Raw genomic sequence first — 22,229 nt, 5'->3', positions numbered from 1 at the left:
CACGTGGTCAAGGTCCTGAGGTAAACGTGACAAAGCATCGGCCAGAAAGTTTTTCTTTCCCGGAATAAATTTTAACTGGAAGTTAAAGCGACTGAAAAATTGAGCCCAGCGAATTTGTTTAGGACTGAGACGCCGGGGGGTGCGGAGGGCTTCCAAATTCCTGTGATCGGTCCAAACTTCGAAAGGGCATTTAGCGCCTTCCAGGAGGTGATGCCAGGCTTCCAAAGTGGCTTTTATAGCAAAAGCCTCTTTTTCCCAAACATGCGACTGGCATTCAGTTTCAGAAAATTTTCTAGACAAATAAGCACAGGGTTTTAAGTGATTGTCAGAATCCCTCTGTAACAATATAGCCCCAATTGAGGAGTCAGAAGCATCAGCTTGGACCACAAAGTGGCGTTCAGGATCGGGGTGCTGTAAAATAGGCTCAGCAGTGAAGATGGCTTTTAATTTCTCGAATGCCGCCTGGCATTCAGGTGTCCAATTCAGCACTGCCCCAGGGTTTTTCACCTTGCATGTCTCTCCCAAACCCTTGGTACGTAGCAAGTCAGTAAGGGGCAAAGCAATCTCAGCAAATCCCTGGATAAACTGCCGATAATAATTACTGAACCCTAGGAAACTTTGTAGTTGCCTCCGGGTGTGGGGACGTTCCCAACTTAAAATCGCCTGAATTTTTTCAGGGTCCATCTCAATGCCTTTGTCAGATACCCTATAGCCTAGATAGTCAAGTTGGGTTTTGTGAAATTCACATTTGGAAAGCTTGGCATAAAGCTTGGCATTTCTAAGCTTACTTAACACCTGTTTGAGAAGGCGTTCGTGTTCCTCCTTGGATTCAGTGTAAATGAGCCCATCGTCCAAATAAACCAGGACCCCTTTAAACAAATGATCATGTAATACTTCATTAATCAATTGCATGAAGACTCCGGGCGCCCCTGCCAACCCAAAAGGGAGGACTTTGTATTGAAATGAACCCAGTGGGCAATTAAAAGCGATTTTCCACTCATCTCCAGCTCGTATGCGGATGCGAAAATAGGCTTCACAAAGGTCGAGCTTGCAGAAAATCCTGCCCTTTGACAAATGGGCTAACATGTCTTTCATTAGTGGTAGAGGATATTTGTTGCAGATCGAGACAGAATTTAACCCCAGATAGTCTGTACATCTTTCTTTTCCCGGAATAGCACTGGGGCCCCAAGTGGGGAATTTGCAGGTTCAATAAACCCCCTTGACAGATTTTTGTCGATAAAGTCCCGTAATGCTCCAAGGTCCTTCTGAGTCATTGGATAAATTTTTGGCTTGGGCAATTGAGCATTAGGAACCAACTCTATGGCACAATCAGTTTTCCGATGAGGGGGTAGCTGATCTTCCATTTCTCCAAAAACGTCTGCAAAATCTTGGTATCGATGGGGCAAGCCCTCTAAACATGCCAAACTAGGGTGCGGCGTGGCAATTGCAGCCCTTCCAACTCCCACTCTTGAAGCCCTCTCCGCGGTAGGGGCTTGGTAAAACCCATCCTTAAAAGTCAGAGTTCTGTGTTCCCAATTTATATGGGGGCTTCGATAAGTCAACCAGGGAATTCCCAGAATTACTAAGGGGTTGCCAACGAGTGCTACTATAAATTTTAAAGTCTCACGGTAGCTGCCCATTTGCATTGTGACAGTTCCAGTGAAATGGGTCGCTGCCCCCCCCCCCCGCCATTGAACCATCCAACTGTGTGAAGATCAAAGGCTGCTGGAGGGGAAAGCTAGGCAGGTCCAAAGCAGCAACCAGATCAGGGTGAATCAGACACCTGGAACACACAGAGTCAACTAAAGCCCAGACCTCTGTAGTCTTTGTGTGGGAGCCCAATTTCACTTTTACTGCTAGAGTGTGACAGTCAGCACTCACCATAGCATCCTCGCGCCCATCCTCCTCCACCTGTCCGCAGGCGCTTTTCATGGCAGGTGGCTGGCGTTTCCCGCTGGCTCCTTAGAGATGTCTTCAGCCTCTCCCAAGAAGTAGGGTACTTCTTCAGCGTCGGCCGCCCCCTTGGCTGCCGTCATCCGCCGCGATGAGGGTGGCGATTTGGCCGGCACTTTGCCCGCTCGGTCTCCAGCCTTGGCTTTTGGGGAATCAACTGCTCGGTGCCCTTCCTTTCCGCATCGGAGACACTGACCCTTTGCATAGCTCCGATCTCTCTCCTCTTCCCAGGCTCTATAGCCTGGCCGAGCAGCAGTTGCGGCACTTCGGGGTCCCCTCATGGTGGCTGGTTGCTTTTAAGGTCGTTTGGTTTGCATGTAGGTATGCTGGGCATGCTCAGCCTTGCCGGCCAGACAGATCCATTCATACAATGTCTCTGGGTCGTCTCTACACAATGCCCACCGCAGGACGTCCCTGTTGAGTCCCTTTTTAAATCGTTCTATTAAGGTTGACTGAGACCAGTCAGGGATTTTCCCAGCTAAAGCCTTAAACTCCAGGGCATAATCAGCTACCAGACAGTTGGCCCTGGATAAAATCCTTCAGTGCCTTTTTAGCCCTTGCCTTGGCTAGAGGATCCTCAAAATGCAGCTTTAACGCCCACATGAATTCCTCGAAATCCTCAAGCTCAGGGGAGTCAGCCTCACTTAACTGAACATACCAGTCAGCCGCTCGTCCCTTCAGCTTGGTGGCAATGGCAGTTATTTTAGCCTCTTCGGAAGGGAAGCAGTGTCCAAACTGTTTCATATAACTTTTAGCATTAGTGAGGAAGAAAGACAACTTAGTTGGATCCCCGTCAAACTTGACAGAAAAGTCTTTCACCCCCGCTCCTGTTGGAGCTGAATTAGCAGCTGCTTGAGTGGTTGGGCCCCAGGTTACAGTAGTTCTCCTGTCTCGGGGTGGGGACACTGATGGACGAGCTCTGCGGGGTGGAGATTCATCCCGGCTCCGGCCCCACTCCGCCAGTGGTCTGGGTGAGGGGATAGAGGATGATTGCGTGGAGCTTGAATCTCCTTCACGCCTCAGCTGCCCCCACCCCCCCATGACAGAGACAGGGCTTTTAGCATGTACTTCATCGATTCTAATTGGCCTCTACCACTCTTAGCCTTTCAGGGGTTTGAGATTCCTCCCTCCCTCGCGCGTTAGGCTGTCTCCCTTCGGATACTGTGGTAGATTCTACGTTTGGGGCCAGCAGGAACTGATACTTCCAGGACGCCTGGGACGTCCCTGGCTGGGGTTCTCCCATTTCATCCCAGGTGATCAACTCTGCAGGTGATTTGCTGGGTGCCGGTTGCTCTGGTGCTCTCCCATCTTCGGATTCCTCTCCCTCAGGGCTGGAACTTGAATGCTGCCATGAACCTGAAGGTTCTGGGGTGAGGCTCAGTTCTTCGCTCCTGACCGTTGACTTGGGCATCAAGCCAGTCAGCTCCTTGAGTCTCCCGGTCGTGGGTTTGGATTTGGCCATCGTTAACTGTTTTCCCTCACAAGAAGCTAATCTTGGTAGGAGCTAACGGTATAACTTTGGTGATTCTCAGCTTTATGTAAGGATTGCCTATTCTAAAATAGGCCATCAGACTCATAAACAGGATCATAAAGATATCTGATTTATTAAAGAATAGTATGCAGGATCACAAAGAAAGCTGAGAATGGAAAAAGTGTGCCAAATGCAAACTAAAAAATCCTCGGTACAAACAAGATCCCTCCCCCCATAGAATCTTCCCAGGCTCACAATCCCAGGTGCTCCTAACGACTTCTGATGGTCTGCAGGAAAAGTCCTTGAGCAGAGCACATAACCCAAACACATTCCATTGAAATGAACTCAGATACAGAGCTTGGCACAAGGTCTCACAGCAGCTCCCTCCCAACAGAAACGCGCGTCAGCACCATGGCATGTGAAACGTTATGATTTACAGTGCACATTGAAACAGTGAACATGACAATCCTATCCTAATTTTTTCAAGAAAATTATGCAAGCTGGGTAAAATTGCTGTGGTATTTTGGGTGTGGGAAAAATACTCAATTTCTGGTGGTCTTTTTCTGGACCAAAATATGCACATAGGGAGCAGAAATGTTTTGGGGAATGGGGGAAAGTGAGAAAAAGGGAAGGACATCCATGGCAGTGGCTAAGAAGTATGGAAACAAAGGGACTGGGATGATGGAGCAGGCAGGCTGGTTGGATAACTGCCAGTTGCCTGGGCTTCAAGAGTGTCCTGTCACCACCCTCCTTCCATCTCCCCAGGGCCTGCCTTTTCGATTTACCTCCTCTTATTCTGCTCTTGAAGTCAAATGAGGATGAGCACATGGCAGTGGCTAAGAAGAGGTAGAGAAAGGAAGGCCCTGGGAGGATTATGGGGAAAGGTCAGTTGCAAAGCTGCTGCCTCTGATGTCACTGGCTTTCAGCCTTCCCAACTATAATTTTACTAAGCCTTGCCTTTCCCTGCCACCCTCCCTCCCCTCAGCTGTCACCATTGCTGCCCTTGGTTTTAAGGACAGCATAAAGAGAGGCAGAGAGAAGAAAGCAGTGGAAGTTCAATGGGCAGGTCACCACACAAGCCATATGATGGAAATGGGGAGCAAGGTGGTATCACCCTTGACCTATGGGTAGTTCTTGACTTACGACCACAATTGTGACCAGAATTTCCATTGTAAGTCGTGGTCGTAAGCCAAGTCACCATGTGACCGGACCCAATTTTATGACCATTTTTATGGCAGTCATTAAATTTATCTCTGTGGTCGTTAAGTGAACGATGTTTTCCAATGCTCGGAAGTGCTTTACAGGCCATAAAGTACCCATTCCGAGGCCATCGTAACTTTGGACCATCATTAAGCGAACAGTCGTAAGTTGAGGATTACCTGCACTTGTCTCATAAGTCTTCTCCAGATTTTGTCTCTGCCAAAATCTGGAAGAACCAGGTGTTTTGTGTTTTAGTTTTACTAGATTGCAGTCTGCCTGGAACGATTCAGCAGAACCTCTGGAACCAGTGTGTGTGTCTGGGGTTTGAAAAAAAAACACTTTCTGTTTTCCATGCATATGTCTAAATATTTTGTATTTTAATTCACCTGCCATATTTGGAAATATTGCAGAGTTTGGTAAAGAAAAACATTTAGGAAATGTATGGAAGGTTAAAGAAAAATAAATTACTAAAAGAAAAGAAAAAGGATGTGGAGGAATAAGATGAAAGGAGAATTGTATCTATTTATGAAAGATTAACATTTTATCTTTGAAAATCCTATCCAGATGCTTTTTGTAGAAATTGTTATCTGGAAGAAAAACAGGATGGTGGACATGCATGAAATAGAGCAGTTCGTAGTGATTTGGTTCAGCAGTGAGCCTGCTCACTCGGGAAGATTGGAGTTGCTACCGGTACCTCGGAGGAGCAAAAGGTTGTAGGGAAGGTTAATTTAGAGTTGTGTAAAGAAGCCTCAGGCTTAATCAAACCCTTCCTCTATACATCCTGGTTTTTTGACATTGTCAGAAGTGATTAGAAACATCTTCTGCTTTCAACTTACCAGTAGCTTTTGGAGCTTGGAACAACCTTCTTTAAAAGCTTCTATTTTGTACTGCGACTAGAAGGTGCAGCATCGATTAATGTAGACTCAGCAGGGATTTCAAAAGTATTCCAGTTTTACATTTCAGTTGCTTCTACATAGAGAGATCCGGTTTGAACTGAACATCAACCCATCGTTTAGGCTCTGTGTTTAGGTCAAGGCAATGTCTTAAGAAGTGCAAGGGAATAGCTTGTGAACTTCTAGCTTGTTACCTAGGTCCTCTCCAACATGACTAATCACAGTCTGTGGTTTCATCATAACAGAGGACCGTGGTTAAGCTATGTATTTTATGAACAAGCCAAAATCAGAAAGCAGAGTTTGATGTTATTTGTTTGGACAAATTATAAATTGAGCTTGGCACAGTTTTTCTTAAAAAAACTGGCTCTATTTGGTAAAACACTGAAGCTTCATTATTGTTCTATTTTCTAGGTGGATGATGAAGATCTACAAGATGAGCCTCTACAGATAACTGTGCTAGATCATGATACTTATAGTGCTAACGATGCCATTGGAAAAGTTTACATCGATATTGATCCTCTCCTCTACAGTGAAGCAGCTACAGTTATTTCTGGCTGGTTTCCAATTTATGACACAATACATGGTGAGACTTTCAGTTGTTACAAAATATTTTTATTAGTCAAAACATGCATGAGCTTCATTGACAGAATTGGAAATGGGGATGAGGTGGGGATAGAAATACTTGTATGGTTCAACCTGAGACTTTCTGTTTTAGTTCTTCGTCCGATTTTTAAATCTTGGTCATTTTTAAGATATTTTATTTATAATTGTGCTGCACTTTTCTTTTAGAAAGGCATCCATAATCGTGTTATCAGGAAACATCTGGTAGTGTAAATGAGAATTCAGACCAAACATTGAATTCCGTTCACTGTGCTTTAGGTATTCATTCCTGGGTTCTTAAAAGGATCGTTCAAATTGTGTTCTTAAAAGGACATCTTCCTTCTTCCGAGGACTTGCTTTTAAAAATGTATTTATGGAAGCCTCACGTGTCGATTTCTCCAGGTAGCATCAGATCTAAGTTATGGTATGAGCTCAGTTCTTTTCCAGAATTTGCGGCACAGAACACAGGGTTATTAAGGATGTTGTCCCTCAGCCAGCTTCCTGATGCACCTTTTGACTCCGTCTCATGTTTCGCGAATCTAGAGTTCAGAGGCTGGTGGGCAAACACAGTAAAGAAGTAGGTTGAACATAACATTAGGCTTTATGTTATCCTTGCAGTTAGGACACAGCTTTGGAGGGTTTTCCTGCAGCTAAGACAAAGTTCCTGCTGTACTCCCAATTCTTCACTTATTGGTTGAGATTGCTTTATATTTCCAGGATAGTTGTTTCCAAGAAGCTTTAATACACCAAATGTTCAGCTTCCTAATTTGCCACAAACTATTACTCACGTCTTTCATACGGTGTTTTATGCCACAGCAAGTCAATAATGGATCATGGATGTATTATGTCTGTTAGATTTATATCCTGCCTTTCCTCCAAGTGTTCCACACAGTGTATGTGGGGATCCCCCTCCATTTTATCCCCACCGTAGCAACCCTGTGAGGTAGATTAGAAAGAGGAGTTGACCCAGTGAGTTTCCATAGCTAAGGGTGGACTTGAACCTCGGTCTCCCGGGTCATAATCCAACATCTCGATGTAACAGTCTGGAGAAAGACATTGAGAAATGGGGTGAAGAGATGCTGCCTAGGGAATGGTCAAATAAGAAAGGGCATAGCCTGCAGCTGCATAATGGGAGGGCATAGCCTGCAGCTGGATGATGGGAGGAGAAAGAGGGTCAGAAGGGACCCTCCCTAACTTCTCTGGCAAGCTCCCATGGGAAAGCAGGAGCATTGGCTGAGCTGCCAACTGTTGTGCTGCCGCAGGTTGACGCAAATTCTGCCCCAGCTGTTGCGTTAGTTTTGACACGGCATTCTGCAAATTGGCTATCTGTGCATCCACTTGCTGCTGGTGTTGCAACAACGCTGCTGCCAGATGCTCAACGGACAGCAGGGTTCCTTGAGAATTGGAGGCCATTCCTGAAATTCCTCTCTTTGGAAGAGAGTATGAGACTTGCAAGATTGATGTCAGCCTTCCCAGGTAGACCAGGCAAGATGAGCTAATTCTTTATTGCAAGGCTACCTTAACCGAATCTTGCAAGTCTGAAAGTACAAATCTCCCACTGTCTCCTTTACAGGCTGAAAAGTTAGGGAGGGGCCCTCCTGAGCCTCTTTCTCCATCCGTTATGCAGCTGCAGGCTGTACCCTCCCTTATTAGCATCTCTACACCCAGGTTCTCAAGGTCTTTCTCATATACCATTGCACTTAATTACTATACTGCACTGGCTCTATTGAAAGAAAGATAGCTTTGAACTTAAGACGTATCCATCCTCCTCCCCTCATGGAGAATTTTTTTTTTAAAAGGAATTATGACCATTGATGCCTACTTTCTCCATCTCACCCCCTTCTTTCTGGAAGGGTTAGGGTTAGAGTATTTCAATATCATTGTTCCTTAAAAACACACAATGGTTTACATTGGACATCATAAATACCATAAAAAGAAATATGTAAAAGGTAAAGTAAAAGGTAAAATATTAAAACCAACGATTAATTGGGCAGTTTGAAAAATAAGATCAAGAAATCAAGAAAAAGTACAGGTAAGGTTTTGTTCTTTGGACAAAAGAAATCATAAGAGGGACTAATTTCCAGCAGAAGTTAATTTCATGTCACGAGCACCACTCTAAATAAAGGATAACCTGGTTTATAATTTTGTTTTTCCTTTTGTTCATTCAGCTACTCACTATTATATTTTTAGAAGCTATTTCCTGTTCGAAATGCTCAACCTGTTGCATTTTTTTTCACATCCAGGTATACGTGGAGAGATCAGTGTGATGGTGAAGGTAGACCTTTTTAATGATTTAAACCGCTTTAGACAATCATCATGTGGAGTGAAATTTTTTTGCAGTAAGTCAAAAAACATAGTTTTTGTATATGAAAAATGAAAGAACCAGTGAACTAAATCAGTCCACTTAAGTTTAAGACCCTTTAGATTTCTGTTGGTTTTCCCACCTAGATTTCTCTACTGTAGTATATAATGCATTCTTTGATAACCTTGATTAGTGCAAAATAGCTGCCAGAATTGACTGGTAGTTTATTGGATCCTCTCTCAATTGCTGCCTTTGCTGGTTGTTAGTGAGATTACTTTTGATTCAAGCTATTCTCACTCTAAGATCATCTTCTGATACTCTACCTTGATTGCCTTCTGTTCCAAGCATCACCTTTGGCAGAGGTGCACAACTTCACAACAATACCACTTAAATATTCGTGTTTTAAATGTATTAGGGATTGTATTAAATATATTAGGGATATGGGGCTTCCTTGAATCAAGCTTTACAGAGTGTTAACATGATTATTTTAACTAATTAAATATAAGTCATACCATATCTTTAACAGCAACGTCTATTCCAAAGTGCTATAAAGCTGTAATTATTCATGGATTTGTGGAAGAGCTTGTGGTTAATGAGGATCCGGAATATCAATGGATAGACCGAATCCGTACACCCAGAGCATCAAACGAGGCCAGGCAGAGGCTTATTTCGTTAATGTCAGGTAGTTTTAATTTTTATTTTTAAAAATTGGGGTGTCACTAATAAATGCTTTGCATTATTGTGTATTTTAATGACTTCGTTTATATTATTTAATTAATACACTGGAAACTAACTGGACAAGTTACAGCTTCCGTATTCTAAAAAGACAGACAATATTTTGTTTGCATATACCGCCATAGGTACAATGGATGTCGTAAAGGCAATGAAATTGCTTTTTCATTGGGAGCTAAGAATTTGCCTACAGAAAAACTACCCAAACAGTAATTTTATCTGTTAACATATAACTTAATCCAACAATAATTTACAGGCAGGAACGATTACAACTTGTGGTGATTTCTAGTCTGATCTGAAACTGTAGTTAAAGTTTTAAAGTAGCCACATAGTCTCTGGCATGTTGGAATTTCAAAGGTCACTTTGTGTTGTTGAAGTATGTAAATGCACTTTACTGGATGATAAATTTAGGCACTGAATGTGTGAGCAACTGGCTTCGGCCATTAATTTTATGGATTTTTTTTTTCATATAACTGGAAGCTACTCCAGTCCATAGTTCTAAAATAGGAATCATTGCATTACCAGGTCTACTAGTCTGTTTATTTTAAAAATTTGCCCCAGAATGTTAGATGGCTAAGCATGAGTTCATACCAAAAAAAAATACTTCTTTATACAAATTGAAAAATGCATTTATGTGAACTAGTACACAAAGAAAAATATTAAAATACAGCACAATAAATTATGATGAATTAAGGTAGCATATACAGAAACATATACATAAGGGAGGCAAGGAAAAAAATAATATTTCCACAGGGAAGACCTGGGTGAACACTTAGATGATGAGGAGGTGCCTAAAAAATGTAACAGTAAGTGCTTCTGAAGAGCAGTGAGGAATGCATTCCAGAAAGTAGGTGCCACTTGGAAAAGCCCCTTGGAAAAGCCCTGGAGGTGACCCTCATCAACCTGGTCAAGGGAAAGGGAAAGAAGATTTGCCAGATATCGCAGCCAGAGGTTGTCTTGAACTGTGTATGACAAAAGTAGAACCTTGAATCTGGCTTAATAATTACCAGCCATGCAGTGGCTTCAACACCGATACAATATGTAAGCGGCGGCTGCCCAGTTTTGCAGCTCGGCCATTGTGTTCTGCAGCTGCTGCAGTTTCCAGGCTAAGCCCAAAAGTGGCCGCAGATGAAGTCCCATATAGTGAACTAAACATGAAATTACCAGCATAAGAGCAAGGTGAGCAGGCTATCTCCATCCAGGGAAAGTGAGTAGGCCAGGGTTCCCCAAAGTGGTCAGTATCTGTCATGAGTAAGGATGGCGAGCAGGGGGCTCCCATCCAGACTGTCAAGCGCATGCGTAGCACTGATGAATTGTTCAGCCATTCAAAGAGACACAGATCGGGACCGCCTTAACCCTTGGGGGTTATATGGCTGGGTTTTCCCCACACTTCTTCAGTTTGTTAGGATTCCTGTTAAGTACTAGCAATAAACATTAGAGACCAGTTCCTTGTCTCAGCGTGTTTCCTGGTTGTTAGGACATCAATCCTAACAAACTGAAGAAGCGTGGGGAAAACCCAGCCATATAACCCCCAAGGGTTAAGGCGGTCCCGATCTGTGTCTCTTTGAATGGCTGAACAATTCCTCAGTGCTACGCATGCGCTTGACAGTCTGGATGGGAGCCCCCTGCTCGCCATCCTCACTCATGACAGTATCAACCCTCAAGGGTTGATGGGACTATCCAAGGGGACAATAAATGATTGGAGGTTGTAAGGGGGTCCGTCAATGTCTGGGGGTCAGTAGGTGGTCAGTAAACGATGGAGGGTCAATTGGGCTCAATTAATCGTTTGGGGTCTCTGTAGAGGTCAACACCAGTTCCTAGTCCCGGCTGGTAGCGAGACAGTGTGACCCAGGACTGGGTGGTCAGCCGCCAGCAAGAGTGGCCTTGAGTTGTCTCTATTGTTGTCGTTATTATTCATAGTACTGTTAGTTAAAGTAATGTTTATTAAATTATTTTCATATAATGTTTGAGGGTTGATGAACAACCTGAGACTTGAATGATTTATTTCTGGTGGCATATGCATGTATAAAGCAGTTTTACACACATGCACACAGATGTTCTTCTGAAGGAAAAGTTTAGATCATTGCCAATACATGAAAGATAGTTTAACTTCATTCTGATTTCTTGGTATTGTTCTGTGCCCCCTTTTAAACTTAGAGTAGTGAGAGTTATAGTTTCAAAGCATATGCTTACGGCTGCTACAGGAAAAGAGCTGGGATTTGTCACTAAATTCTAAACAGATTCTGACTAAAATTTGTTTCACAATATTCTAAAAGTTTTGGAAGCTGGATTTAAAACCATGTGAAGAAAGGCCAGTGTGATAAAGGATTGCCTGAGATTCATTACGGTGCACAGATCTGCTTCCTTTATAATATTTAGTAGTAACTCTCTGTATGAAAAAGTATGAAAACCCACAAATTAAATTGGATTCTGCACATCTGGGGCAACTGCAAGGGATGAACAGGCAGATATTATTTTTCGGTCTCTTCTTCATTGAAAATCAATGAACATACAGGTGCAGGAAATGTCTGCAATCTAGTGAGAGTAGCCCATGAATAATTAACATCTGTGCCATGGGACGCGGTGGTGCTGCGGGTTAAACCGCTGAGCTGTCGATCGGAAGGTCGGCGGTTCGAAACCGCGCGGCGGGGTGAGCTCCCGTTGCTCGTCCCAGCTCCTGCACACCAAGCAGTTCGAAAACATGCAAATGTGAGTAGATCAATAGGTACCGCTTCGGCGGGAAGGTAACGGCGTTCCGTGAGTCATGCTGGCCACATGACCCGGAAGTGTCTATGACAACGCCGGCTCCAAGGCTTAGAAACGGAGATGAGCACCGCCCCCTAGAGTCGGATTCGACTGGACTTTACGTCAAGGGAAACCTTTACCTTTACCTTTTTATGCCAAAAAGGGAGGCAGATAGCAAAAGTGAGAATGATAAAAGTTTTTGTTTAAAAGAAAAATAGTTTCCCTAAGAGGAAGAAAGAAGAAAATAAATCAGAGACAGGCAACCTGTTTTTCTCCAACATAGTTGGACTTTGACTCCATTCTGTTCAGCCATCATGGCCGGTGGTTAGAAATGATAGGAACTGTGAAAGAACATCTGAAAGGATACAGGTTGCCCACCCCATATATGCATGGTAGGATATGAGGAAGAGGGAAAGAAAAATTTAATAAAATTGGGGTGGGGGAACATAGTGGGCACAGTGAGGGACATTTAGAACACACTGGGGATGCTGCAGTATTTTAGTGCAAGTAACCTCATAAATAAAATCTATCTATGTGGTTGCTCGGGGTCAAAAAAGACTTCATGGCACATAATAAGGTTTATGAATCTCAAGTAAAAAAGAAATGGTAGACTTAACCTGAAAGTATGAAACAGCTTGCTGTCCTATTTCAAAGGATTTTTTTGTCTTTGCTGTTTTTGAAAAAAAAAGAAATATAGCAAGCTGACAAGCCGAGTAATCCCTATTTTTGTAATTTGTCAGAAAACTGTGAAGAAAACATTTTTATTTCCTAGAATCATAGAGTTGGAGGAGACTGTAGAGCGGTGTTTCTCAACCTTGGCAACTTCAAGCTGTGTGGACTTCAACTTCATGGCTGGGGAATTCTGGGAGTTGAAGTCCACACAGCTTGAAGTTGCCAAGGTTGAGGAACCCTGCTGTAGAGTTAATATAGTCCAATCTCCTGCTTGGTGCAGGATTTGCTAAAGCATGTTGGGCAGATGGCAACATGTCCAGTCTCTGAAGGTCTCCAGTGAATGGAAACATGTCACTTCACCGGGTAACAGCCCTTAACTTCAGGAAATTTCTTTCCGTATCTTAACTGCAGTTCAATTAAAGTTCATATGATCAGTATTCAAAATCACTTTATGTTAATTGTGAGTTAAATGATTTGCATTTCTTTGGTAGGGGAACTGCAAAGGAAGATTGGCTTAAAGGTACTAGAAATGAGAGGAAACGCAGTGGTTGGCTACTTGCAATGTTTTGATCTGGAGGGAGAATCTGGACTAGTCGTCCGAGCCATAGGAACAGCCTGTACCTTGGACAAATTAAGTAACACACCCGTATTCTTACCTGCATGTAATTCCCCATCCAAGGAAATAAAGGAGTAAGTATGAGTTAAATGTTCCCTGGAAAGATTCTTTTGTGTATTCTTTTCATGCGCATATTGTGTTGCCTATTTTTGTTTCTCTGCTTTGATTAAATATACATGCACCTGTCTCCCTTTTATGTTGATAAACTGTTTTGTATTGAGAAACTTGAATAATTAAAACGAACACTTTGACCAGATGCTGCAGGAATAAAGCATGGTGTGTCAGATGCCTCAGCTACATGTAATTCTTGTAGTGCTACACAGCATGCTGGTGGTGGCATTTGCCTGTTCTTCATTCCAGGGTGCTTTCTCTTCTCATTGTTAAATTGCTTCAATAGGATGTTTGTATTTTGCAACGTATTTTGCAAAATTAAATCCCACAGGACTTCGGTTTTTAGTATGTTTATTCTGAAGGCAGTTGCTGTACATGGACATAAGAGGAGAAAGTCTTCAGTGTAGCTCTAAGCGAGTATGCCATAACTGAGTGCCATCAGGTTTTTACAGCTGTCTGTAATACTTTCCTCTCTCTTACTTAGAACAAATAAAGTTTTGCTGCCCTTTCACTTTAGTTAGTAGGCAACTGGCCAACTCCCAGTTCAGTAGCAGTTCATGGAGTTCAACTTTTAGAACGAGCCAGAGAAATAGAAATAGTACTGAGCCGATCTGAAAGTATTTTGTTAGCTAAATGCCAATGAGAATGTATTACTTTATGTCTTGCAATTATATAGCCTTTTTTAATTGAAATCTAAACAGGAAAAAATGGCTATAAAGCAATATGAGATTATCTTAGTCATGCTTACTGAAATTTTCAAATTGTAATTTAACCAGGTGAAATCTATTTGTAGATGTCTCTCTTTAGGTTAGGAATAATCTTTTTTTTGTTTGTTTTGGTCCGTATAAGTGTAAGAATTCTTTTTAAGTTTTACTTGAATTATACCATGATCTCATTGTTTTCATAATAGTATAAATCTTCCATTGATCTCACTTTGCATATTTAGACATTTATATTGATTAGAAATAAAATCAAATTGGTCCCGTTCGTTTCTTTGAATTCTGATTTCAAGGATTATCGGGAGCTACTTTTTAGCTTTCCGGCTAAACTTTTGCCACAATTATAATTACATTTTAACCAAGTATTGCTTAGCTGTTTTTGATAGATATGTCTCAATCCTTTAGAGCAGGGGTGTAAAACTCAAATGAGTCAACAAGGGCACATACCCCTCTGTGTAGATTCCTGGAAGCTATGTCCATATATCATATATTTTGAAAATCAATTAGGCTGCACTTTGCTGAATATCAATCTCCCAAACTCCTTGATGTAAAGCATGGAGGAGGGGGAGGAGGAAAGTTATGTGTGATTATCTAATAACTTCTTTCTTCATCTTCTCTGTGTGATGATAATTAACTAGTTGCATCCTTGCCTTAAGTGTTAAGCTAACTTAAGTGGCAAGCTGGACCCATTTCACGAGTGGATTGAATTTTCAGGAAGCATCCCAATTTCCCACTTACCCCCGACTGAATTTGGTGGAATCCATTAGTAGTACTGTGGGCCATACTGGGCATCCCCGAAGACCTCACGTTTGACACCCCTGCTTTAGAGCTTGCTCTTAACAAACCAGCAAACCACAACTTTCCAGTAACTAGAACACCCTAGAATAATTTTTAAATGTAACTTTGCCATTTTTTGTATGTATTTTTCCCTTTCCTTCGACCTTGGCTGCAAATTCTCTCAGGTCTCTGCTGGCTCATCCACCCAACCATGGATGCCGTTCGACTCACAACAGTCCAATTCACACTGCTACTGGCTCACGGCTTACTCAGAACTTCTCTGTGTCTGTTCCCACTCTCATCTACACTGGTACGAGACTGCTCAGATTCAGAAGCTGGGGAGAGACAGGCGGCAGGGACAGTGACAGGCAGGCAGGCAGTGTAGGCAGGTACCTTTCCTCCCCGAGTTCTTCTTCTGCAAATAAGCCCTTTATGCTCATCTGCTAAGTCAGAGAAACTAGGAGACCTCTCGGATATCTTCTGATCCCCTTTGGCGTTCGTGTGTGCATATGTGTTTCTTCCTTCCTCCCCCACTCCCTCCAATAATGACATTTGCGTCTCAGGTGTCTCTCTTGTAGTAGGGGGAGAAATGCACATTTTGATCGGGCTTCAGGCTTGGTCATGATATTCTCAGAAATGGTTATGTGCAAGAAGTCTTAAGCTGGACGAACAGGTAAGGCAATGCTAAAGGTAGCAGAGATTGTGAGTACAACAAATGGGTATGATTCCCCTCTTTCTGCTTTGTTTTTAGCTGTGGCACCCTGCCGATGCTCACGGATAAGGAAACATTTTTTTTTCTTGGAAATATATATGCGTGTTTTTATTTATATTTTTATATATATATATATATATATATATATATATATATATATATATAAATGATATGTGTGTGTACATAAACGCACAGATATATAATCTGCAACCATCGCTTGGTTTTCTTTTGCAATAATCTGGTTCAGAAAAACATACTGCATTCTTGCAGCCATGGTTTTGATGGGTTTTATGTTCTTGTTCAGTTTCCTGCTTTTGGATGCTTTATGCTTTAGCTGTGGTTTTTGTTCTGCTGACAAACAATACCCATCTGCCTCCACGATGTCGTGCAGTGAACACTTTTTTAACGCCTGGGGGCATCCTAATCTAGCATCCCACTTCACGTACACTACTGGCCCTGTCCCATCCCTGCCCACATCCTGGTTTTGGGATCATGCTGCTATCAGCCCGGTCCTTTGACGTAGGATCACTGAATATGTTTCCACCTTCTTCTGGCAGGATTCCTTTCCATGAAGATCCCAATCCCAATCCTCATTCATCAGGACCCTCCACCCCTCTGAAAAACCAAATCTATTCCTTTTCACCTTCCAAGTCCTACAGTCGACAGTCCTCTTCTTCTGATACAGATTTGAGTTTGACACCCAAAACTGGTAAGGTGCTTCCACCCACGTTATTTTAATTTGTTTGTAATTTGTTTTGCTTAATTTGTGTTGTTTCTATTTTAGCTTTTCACTCACTGCCTTTCTCTGTTTTTGGCATATAGTATCTAGTTGCATAAACCTTTGAATTGTTCATTGAATTATATAGCATCTGGACGTTTTCTGCAAACTGACAGTAACAGGTACACTAAGATTATCCTAAGGAATTGTCTTTTCATTTCCTCCACATTATATTGCAGATTATGGGGATTAAAAGTCACCATAATATGTTTGGAAGATAGTCTACCGTGTCTTTATAACCATGTACAAATAGATATAACAAACTAAAACTTTTCCTGTATCTGCATGTCTTTGTAACCAACTGAATATTGGCTGGTTGGCTGTCTTTTGGGGTGCTTTGGGGATAAGAATAAGATAGCTTTCATGTTAAAACGATCTTCAAGTCCTGTTAGTAGGTGTTGCTTTTGATTTAGAAAACAAAATTCCATGTTACATGTTTATCTTTATCAGAACATACTTCAAGATACGACAAATCCAGTGCGTTTATGTATGTATGGGGTGCACGCATGCCATAGTGGAAACAAAATGGAGCAGAATAACGTCACTCTTTCACACTGCTGTTTTACTCTGCCTACAAACACAGTGATTTTCAAGCTATTAGCCAGGCTTCCCTTGAGTGGCACAGAGAACCTGGAGAAGGAGGTGTGAAAAATTCCAAGGGAACATAGGACTCTAAAATAGATGTTGCCTTCCTTTCCACTAGCAAGCTTCTTGAGAGAGAACTCTTACCAATCCACGTTGGGGTCAAATGTTAGTAATCCCATCTTTCCAGCCTGATTTAAACAAACGGTACCGAGAAATTGCTGTTGGTTTCAGGCTATGATGAGTTCTGTGTAAGGTTGATAAAGGGTTTGTAGAGCCTGTTTTGCTTCTTTCTCAATTATTCGGTCTTACGCACTAGGAGCACTATTGAACATGTATTTAAATGCACCAGGAGCATGTATTAAAATGTTCAAAGTATTTTTGAAGACTCTCCTTTGGATAGTAAACAGTACTAAGGTGATGGAGGAAGGGAAAAGGTACAGAAGGCAATATTTGAACGGAGGCCTGTTCAAGAACTTTGAGAAACATTGTCTGAACAATATCATATGTGTAGCCAGTACATGTGCATTGCATATTTCTCTTTCTCCTTTAAAAAAAGTTTGCAAGAAGGTTGTTTGGCTGGTTATTTTTTTTATTTTTAGATAAATGTTAGAAGATGCCTCCGTTGTGAACAATTACTATTTTTAATCCATTCTCTCCTTACGACCCCCTACTTTAAAAAAAAACTATTTTGTTTGCAAAATACTACAATGTGGTTTGTAGCAAGTTACTACATGTCTCAGATCTTCAACACTTTATTTGCTCTCTTTAAAGAGATACCTTTTTATGTTGTGCTAATTTTCTAGAGCTGAAGAAGGACTATGCCAGTTTATGTTGATTCATATAATTGGATATTTTAACGTATGGTCCCTTTAGAAAGAATAGCTTTTCTCCATTGTTTCAGTTAGAGAAATTATTAGAAGATGGTCAAAGCAGTATCTAGTGATAGAATGTACTAAAATTAGTGTACATCTAAGGTAATTACGTGTAAAGACTATACATAATTCAAGCAATATCACTGCTTGTTAAGCTGAATCATGGGTCAATCTTGAGTCCCCGTTGTCATCCACTCTACTTTTCCCATTGTATAAGCCATTAGATGAAACAAAGTCTTTAGCTAACCATAGCTTCTCACTTTGTCCCAAAAGTGGGAAACAATAGCCAAGTATTTCTAAATAAGCCAGGATATGAAGCCATGGTTTATATTAGCTTCACTTCCTGACTTAGTAAAACGCCACAATAAACTATTGTTTCTCAGTTCTAATGACAGCTCTGAAATGAGGAACGAAGTGGCTGTGAGAAGAAATAACGATTTGTTTACAGCTTAGCTTGTCAAGATGGGATGTGATTGACTAAATGCTGCACACATTTTTAATGCTAAAATCTCACTGCCTTAACAGAATTTAAGTAAGCTCAACTCATAATCTGCACACCCCTTGATAGGCAAAAAAACTATAATCACCTTAAATTCTGTTTTGAATTGCTTCCAGGGATCCCTGTCATATCTTTTACAAAATAAAAGATAGGAAAGGCTGAAGCACTGTAAATCTATATCTGGCTTTTTATTTGAGCTTTTTAAAAAGTCAGAGATTCACTGCAAATAATAACTGCATATTACAGATGGGAAGTTTAGCTTTAGAGGTGTCATATATAATTTTTCACTGATGGAAGCTCAGAGTCTTAAAACTGAGAATTGTGCTTTACTTACTAAATTAACAATCTAATACAGAGGTTGACTATTTTCTGAATGAAGATTTTGGTACTTACCCAAATGTATATATGTGGAGGAAATTGAGAGGGGAGGAACACCTTTATTTTTTTTTTAAAAAAGAATGCAAAGTAACTTTTTAAAATTTAAGGCTTCAAAAGCGAGCTGCTCACATTTCCATCAGAAAATGCAAAATCCTTCTGAAAAGGGGAACTTATTAATTATTATTTTTAGTCTCATGGAAAATAGCTATTAATCTCCTGTGAAACCCATTCAGTTTTGAATAAGCCAGGAATTTAAAAAAAAATGAAGCACGCTTTCATTCCTCTAAAACAGGAATAATATATTAAGGTGTTGCGTTGAATGTTCTCCTCCATCACATCGTATGTGTCATCTCATGAATTGCAAGTCGGGAACCGTTCGTTCATGTGCTGCTTGCTGTCTGTTCTTTTCTTCGAAACCTGATTTTGCTTGATTCATTTGGCTTTTATTGTTTCTTTTCCTCTTGATTTGTTTTTAGTTGTTTTCTGAACTCTACCATCTCTTCTCTACTGCTTTTCTCCGCAGCACTCTCCCCATGGGGACCCAAGATTTTCCTGTTTCCCAGTTCCCCAACATTATCTTGTGGTTCCCCACAACTTACACAGCCCCACCTCCTCTGCTCTGGGTCTAGGTCTAACCCTGTCCACTCTAGCCATTTGAACCCAGTTCTGAGGAAAAGTATTTCTTTCACTGAAGAGCTGCTTCTGGCTGCTTCCGGTAGGATGATTCTTAAATCGCCTTGCTAGTTTGGGTGGTGGCACCAAGCACAGTCCGAAAGCTTCTTACGGTTTCTTCACACAGGCCCATTTAAATTCTGAAAACTGCTGGCTACATGAGGATTATACAATTACTTTGCTGAGATTGGTTTTCCGTTACCTCCTTTTTTTTTTCAAAGTCTGTAACTATTTCTTTAAAAATAAAATCATTTTTGCAATCCATTTTTCTAAGTCTTTTCCTTCCCAAAGCTTTATTAGATAGGTAATTGGGCTTTTTTTATTAATTAATAGCTGGCGATATAGCCATCCATTTTTGGCCATTTATCAATGCTCCTCTGTTTCAATCGGGAGAGACATCACTTCCTGTTGTTCAGATCATTTGTATTACTCTGTTGACCATCATGTGGCCATCAGCCCTGCTTTGTTTTTGTATCTGCAATTTGAACACCATTCTAAATGTTCACAGTAAAAATGTCAGTTTTGCCTCTCCTTTCACAAGGCTGCTTCAGTAAATGTAAACTTGGTGGATGCTATTGACCAGTAGTTTTGGTTGTTCTCTTTCTAGATGAAATATGTTTCATTTCCCCAAACAGCCTTCATTCCATTTCTGTCTCTGATCTTAGTATTGTATAGTCCCTTGTCAGACACATTTGACAGCAAAAAATAAGTGAAATTAGATCGACTACATAACACAGAATGGGACTATATAGATGCTAATATTTGTTTCCTTATCCAAAAACAGCTAAAAATTGAAGTTTTAATAGGACAGGAATGACCAGTGATCTGTAGACTTAAATTTAATCATGTGGTAGGATCTGTTTCCCTTTACATTGCTAGCGTTTGCAAAGTTGCAAGGGTTTACCAAACATCAGCTGTAATTTCAGGGGTTTGTACAAAATGAATATTGTAAAAATTTGAAAATGAGTAGGAAATCTTAGAAGTGTCTGACATTAGATTAATCGTTAATCTTGTCAGTTTATCCTTTGTTTTTAAACCAAGTAGACCTCTGTAATTCCCTCAATAGTACTTAGTTGCAGGGGTAAAGCTTCTTATATGTACTTCAGATACTTATTGTGGCCGTAATGTTCTGGCCTATAAGCATCCGTGTCCTTCTGTGCAAGTCTGACTTCACTGAGGCTTGCCCTGAGCAGTTTGGGGCGAATTGAGTCCATGAAAGAGGACATTTTAAGAAGGTTAAGTACAGCTGATCAGTACTGTTATAAGGAAAGCAAGGTTCCATTGGGCAAGGTTGTCCCCTTAAAATATACACATGTCTTGAATACTAGGGTAGATTTGATTAAGAACATATTAAGCAATCTTATGTGGGCTGTGAAAGGCCAAATTTTCTCATTTGTAAAACCACAGTGTGAACTAGTAATCCATTTATGTGCCCAATGTCCTTGTCCCACTTTGCTCCTCTTTCCACATAAGCCAGTAGGTGAGTAGTTTAGCATGATGTCCAGTCCTGGGGGTTTTGTTGTTTCTAGCCAGAGAAACAAGGATTTTTAAGCCAACAACAACAACAACAAAACATTTAAAATCAGCTTTCATCCTGGCTTGTGTGAGCACATTAAATTGTAACCCTGGACTTCATCATCATACTAAGGTATCCCTACTAATTCGTCCACTTACTGGTTTGTGGATTAAGAGAAGTTGGAATTCCTTCCTTATTAGTTGTAAATGTGGACATTGAGTCTGATCAGGAATCCATTCAGCCTAGTACTGTTCATGGTGATTATCACTGGGAGTTTAGGACACAAGTCTTCCAATTGGAGATACCAAAGATTGACACTTGGAACTTTGTATTTAAATTATATGCTTATGACTGAGATACAACCTTTCCTGATTAATTAAATGGAATTACTCTGTAAACATTGTAAACAAAGCCTTGAATTCCTTCACCATTCCAGCCTTGAAAATATATTATTTTACTTTATGCCTTTAAACGTCTATGATTATAGCCTTTTTCTAACAGCTCTATAGGCCCATTAGATTACCACAGAGTACCAAATTTCAGTCCCTTGCTATGTCAAAATGTATATGTGGTCGCTAGAAGTCGAAAACGACTTGATGGCACATAATCAATCATGTCAAAACCTTTGTGTCTCAGACTGCAATGTGGTAATGTCATTTTTAAATATTCTGAAATATTTAACTTCTGAATTCTGTTTGGGTTTTTTAAAGTTCAAATTGGACTGAGGAGCATAATCTTTAGCCAACGGCTTACTAAAGTTTACATCTAACAGGTTCATGTTTAATAGTTTTTACACATAAATTGTAGGCTGTGTGCAACTAATTTTAATTACAATTTAAAAATAATAGCCTGCTGAATGAAGTTGAAGCTTATTTTTTTCCTTCCAAATTCATCTTTTCATAAATTAATTAATACACTATTTTGGCTTTTTGACTATCTCAGATTAGACGTTCACAGTGTTGCCTGTATTTGCTAGTAATCAAAGATGTGCCATTTTTAAAATATAACTTCAGTGTAATGTCGATTGATTGATTTCGTTTTGACTTACGTGTTGATGTTCTTTAGGAATGGGAAGTGGTAGTGCTGGAAAAGAAGGGGGGCCATTAAAAGCTCTGTTAAGACAACAAACTCAGTCAGCTCTGGAGCAAAGGGTAAGAAACACATTAAATCCTATTTTATATTTGATATATACCAGCACAGTTCATGCCTAAGAAGAAGTAAATGCCACTGAGTTCAGTAGGATTTACTTCTTGGAAAATCTGTCTAAGATTTCAGCCTATAGCTATCGCTTTAGAAACATTCGTATATTTTCCTCTGTGTACTGTCTCCTTTGTTATTAAATGATTATCTTTCTACTGCAGTGTAAATTATATATGCTGTCATCTTTGCTCAGACAGATGGATTAAATGTAAATCCATATAAAGAA

The 22,229-nt window shown here is 40.8% G+C and overlaps 1 protein-coding gene across 18 annotated transcripts in view; it reads left to right on the top strand.

Annotated features, from left to right (window-relative positions):
* The window catches only part of C2CD5 (C2 calcium dependent domain containing 5), an 89,845-nt gene that overhangs the window by 9,094 nt on the left and 58,522 nt on the right, over positions 1 to 22,229 (top strand). For 8 of the 18 annotated variants that reach the window (XM_063309019.1, XM_063309022.1, XM_063309016.1 and 5 more), the window contains exons 3-9: positions 5,929 to 6,100; positions 8,361 to 8,456; positions 8,946 to 9,101; positions 13,060 to 13,258; positions 16,061 to 16,212; positions 19,139 to 19,330; positions 21,869 to 21,954. In XM_063309019.1, coding sequence (XP_063165089.1) covers positions 5,929 to 6,100; positions 8,361 to 8,456; positions 8,946 to 9,101; positions 13,060 to 13,258; positions 16,061 to 16,212; positions 19,139 to 19,330; positions 21,869 to 21,954 — 1,053 coding nt within the window. Of the gene's footprint in view, positions 1 to 5,928; positions 6,101 to 8,360; positions 8,457 to 8,945; positions 9,102 to 13,059; positions 13,259 to 14,976; positions 15,102 to 16,060; positions 16,213 to 19,138; positions 19,331 to 21,868; positions 21,955 to 22,229 lie in introns of those variants that run through there. The other 10 variants (XM_063309023.1, XM_063309026.1, XM_063309028.1 and 7 more) reach the window with 4 other exon arrangements.

The sequence above is a fragment of the Candoia aspera genome, chromosome 7, assembly GCF_035149785.1.
Source record: "Candoia aspera isolate rCanAsp1 chromosome 7, rCanAsp1.hap2, whole genome shotgun sequence".
Taxonomy (NCBI): Eukaryota; Metazoa; Chordata; class Lepidosauria; order Squamata; family Boidae; genus Candoia; species Candoia aspera.
This window is presented reverse-complemented; position numbering and strand designations above follow the sequence as displayed.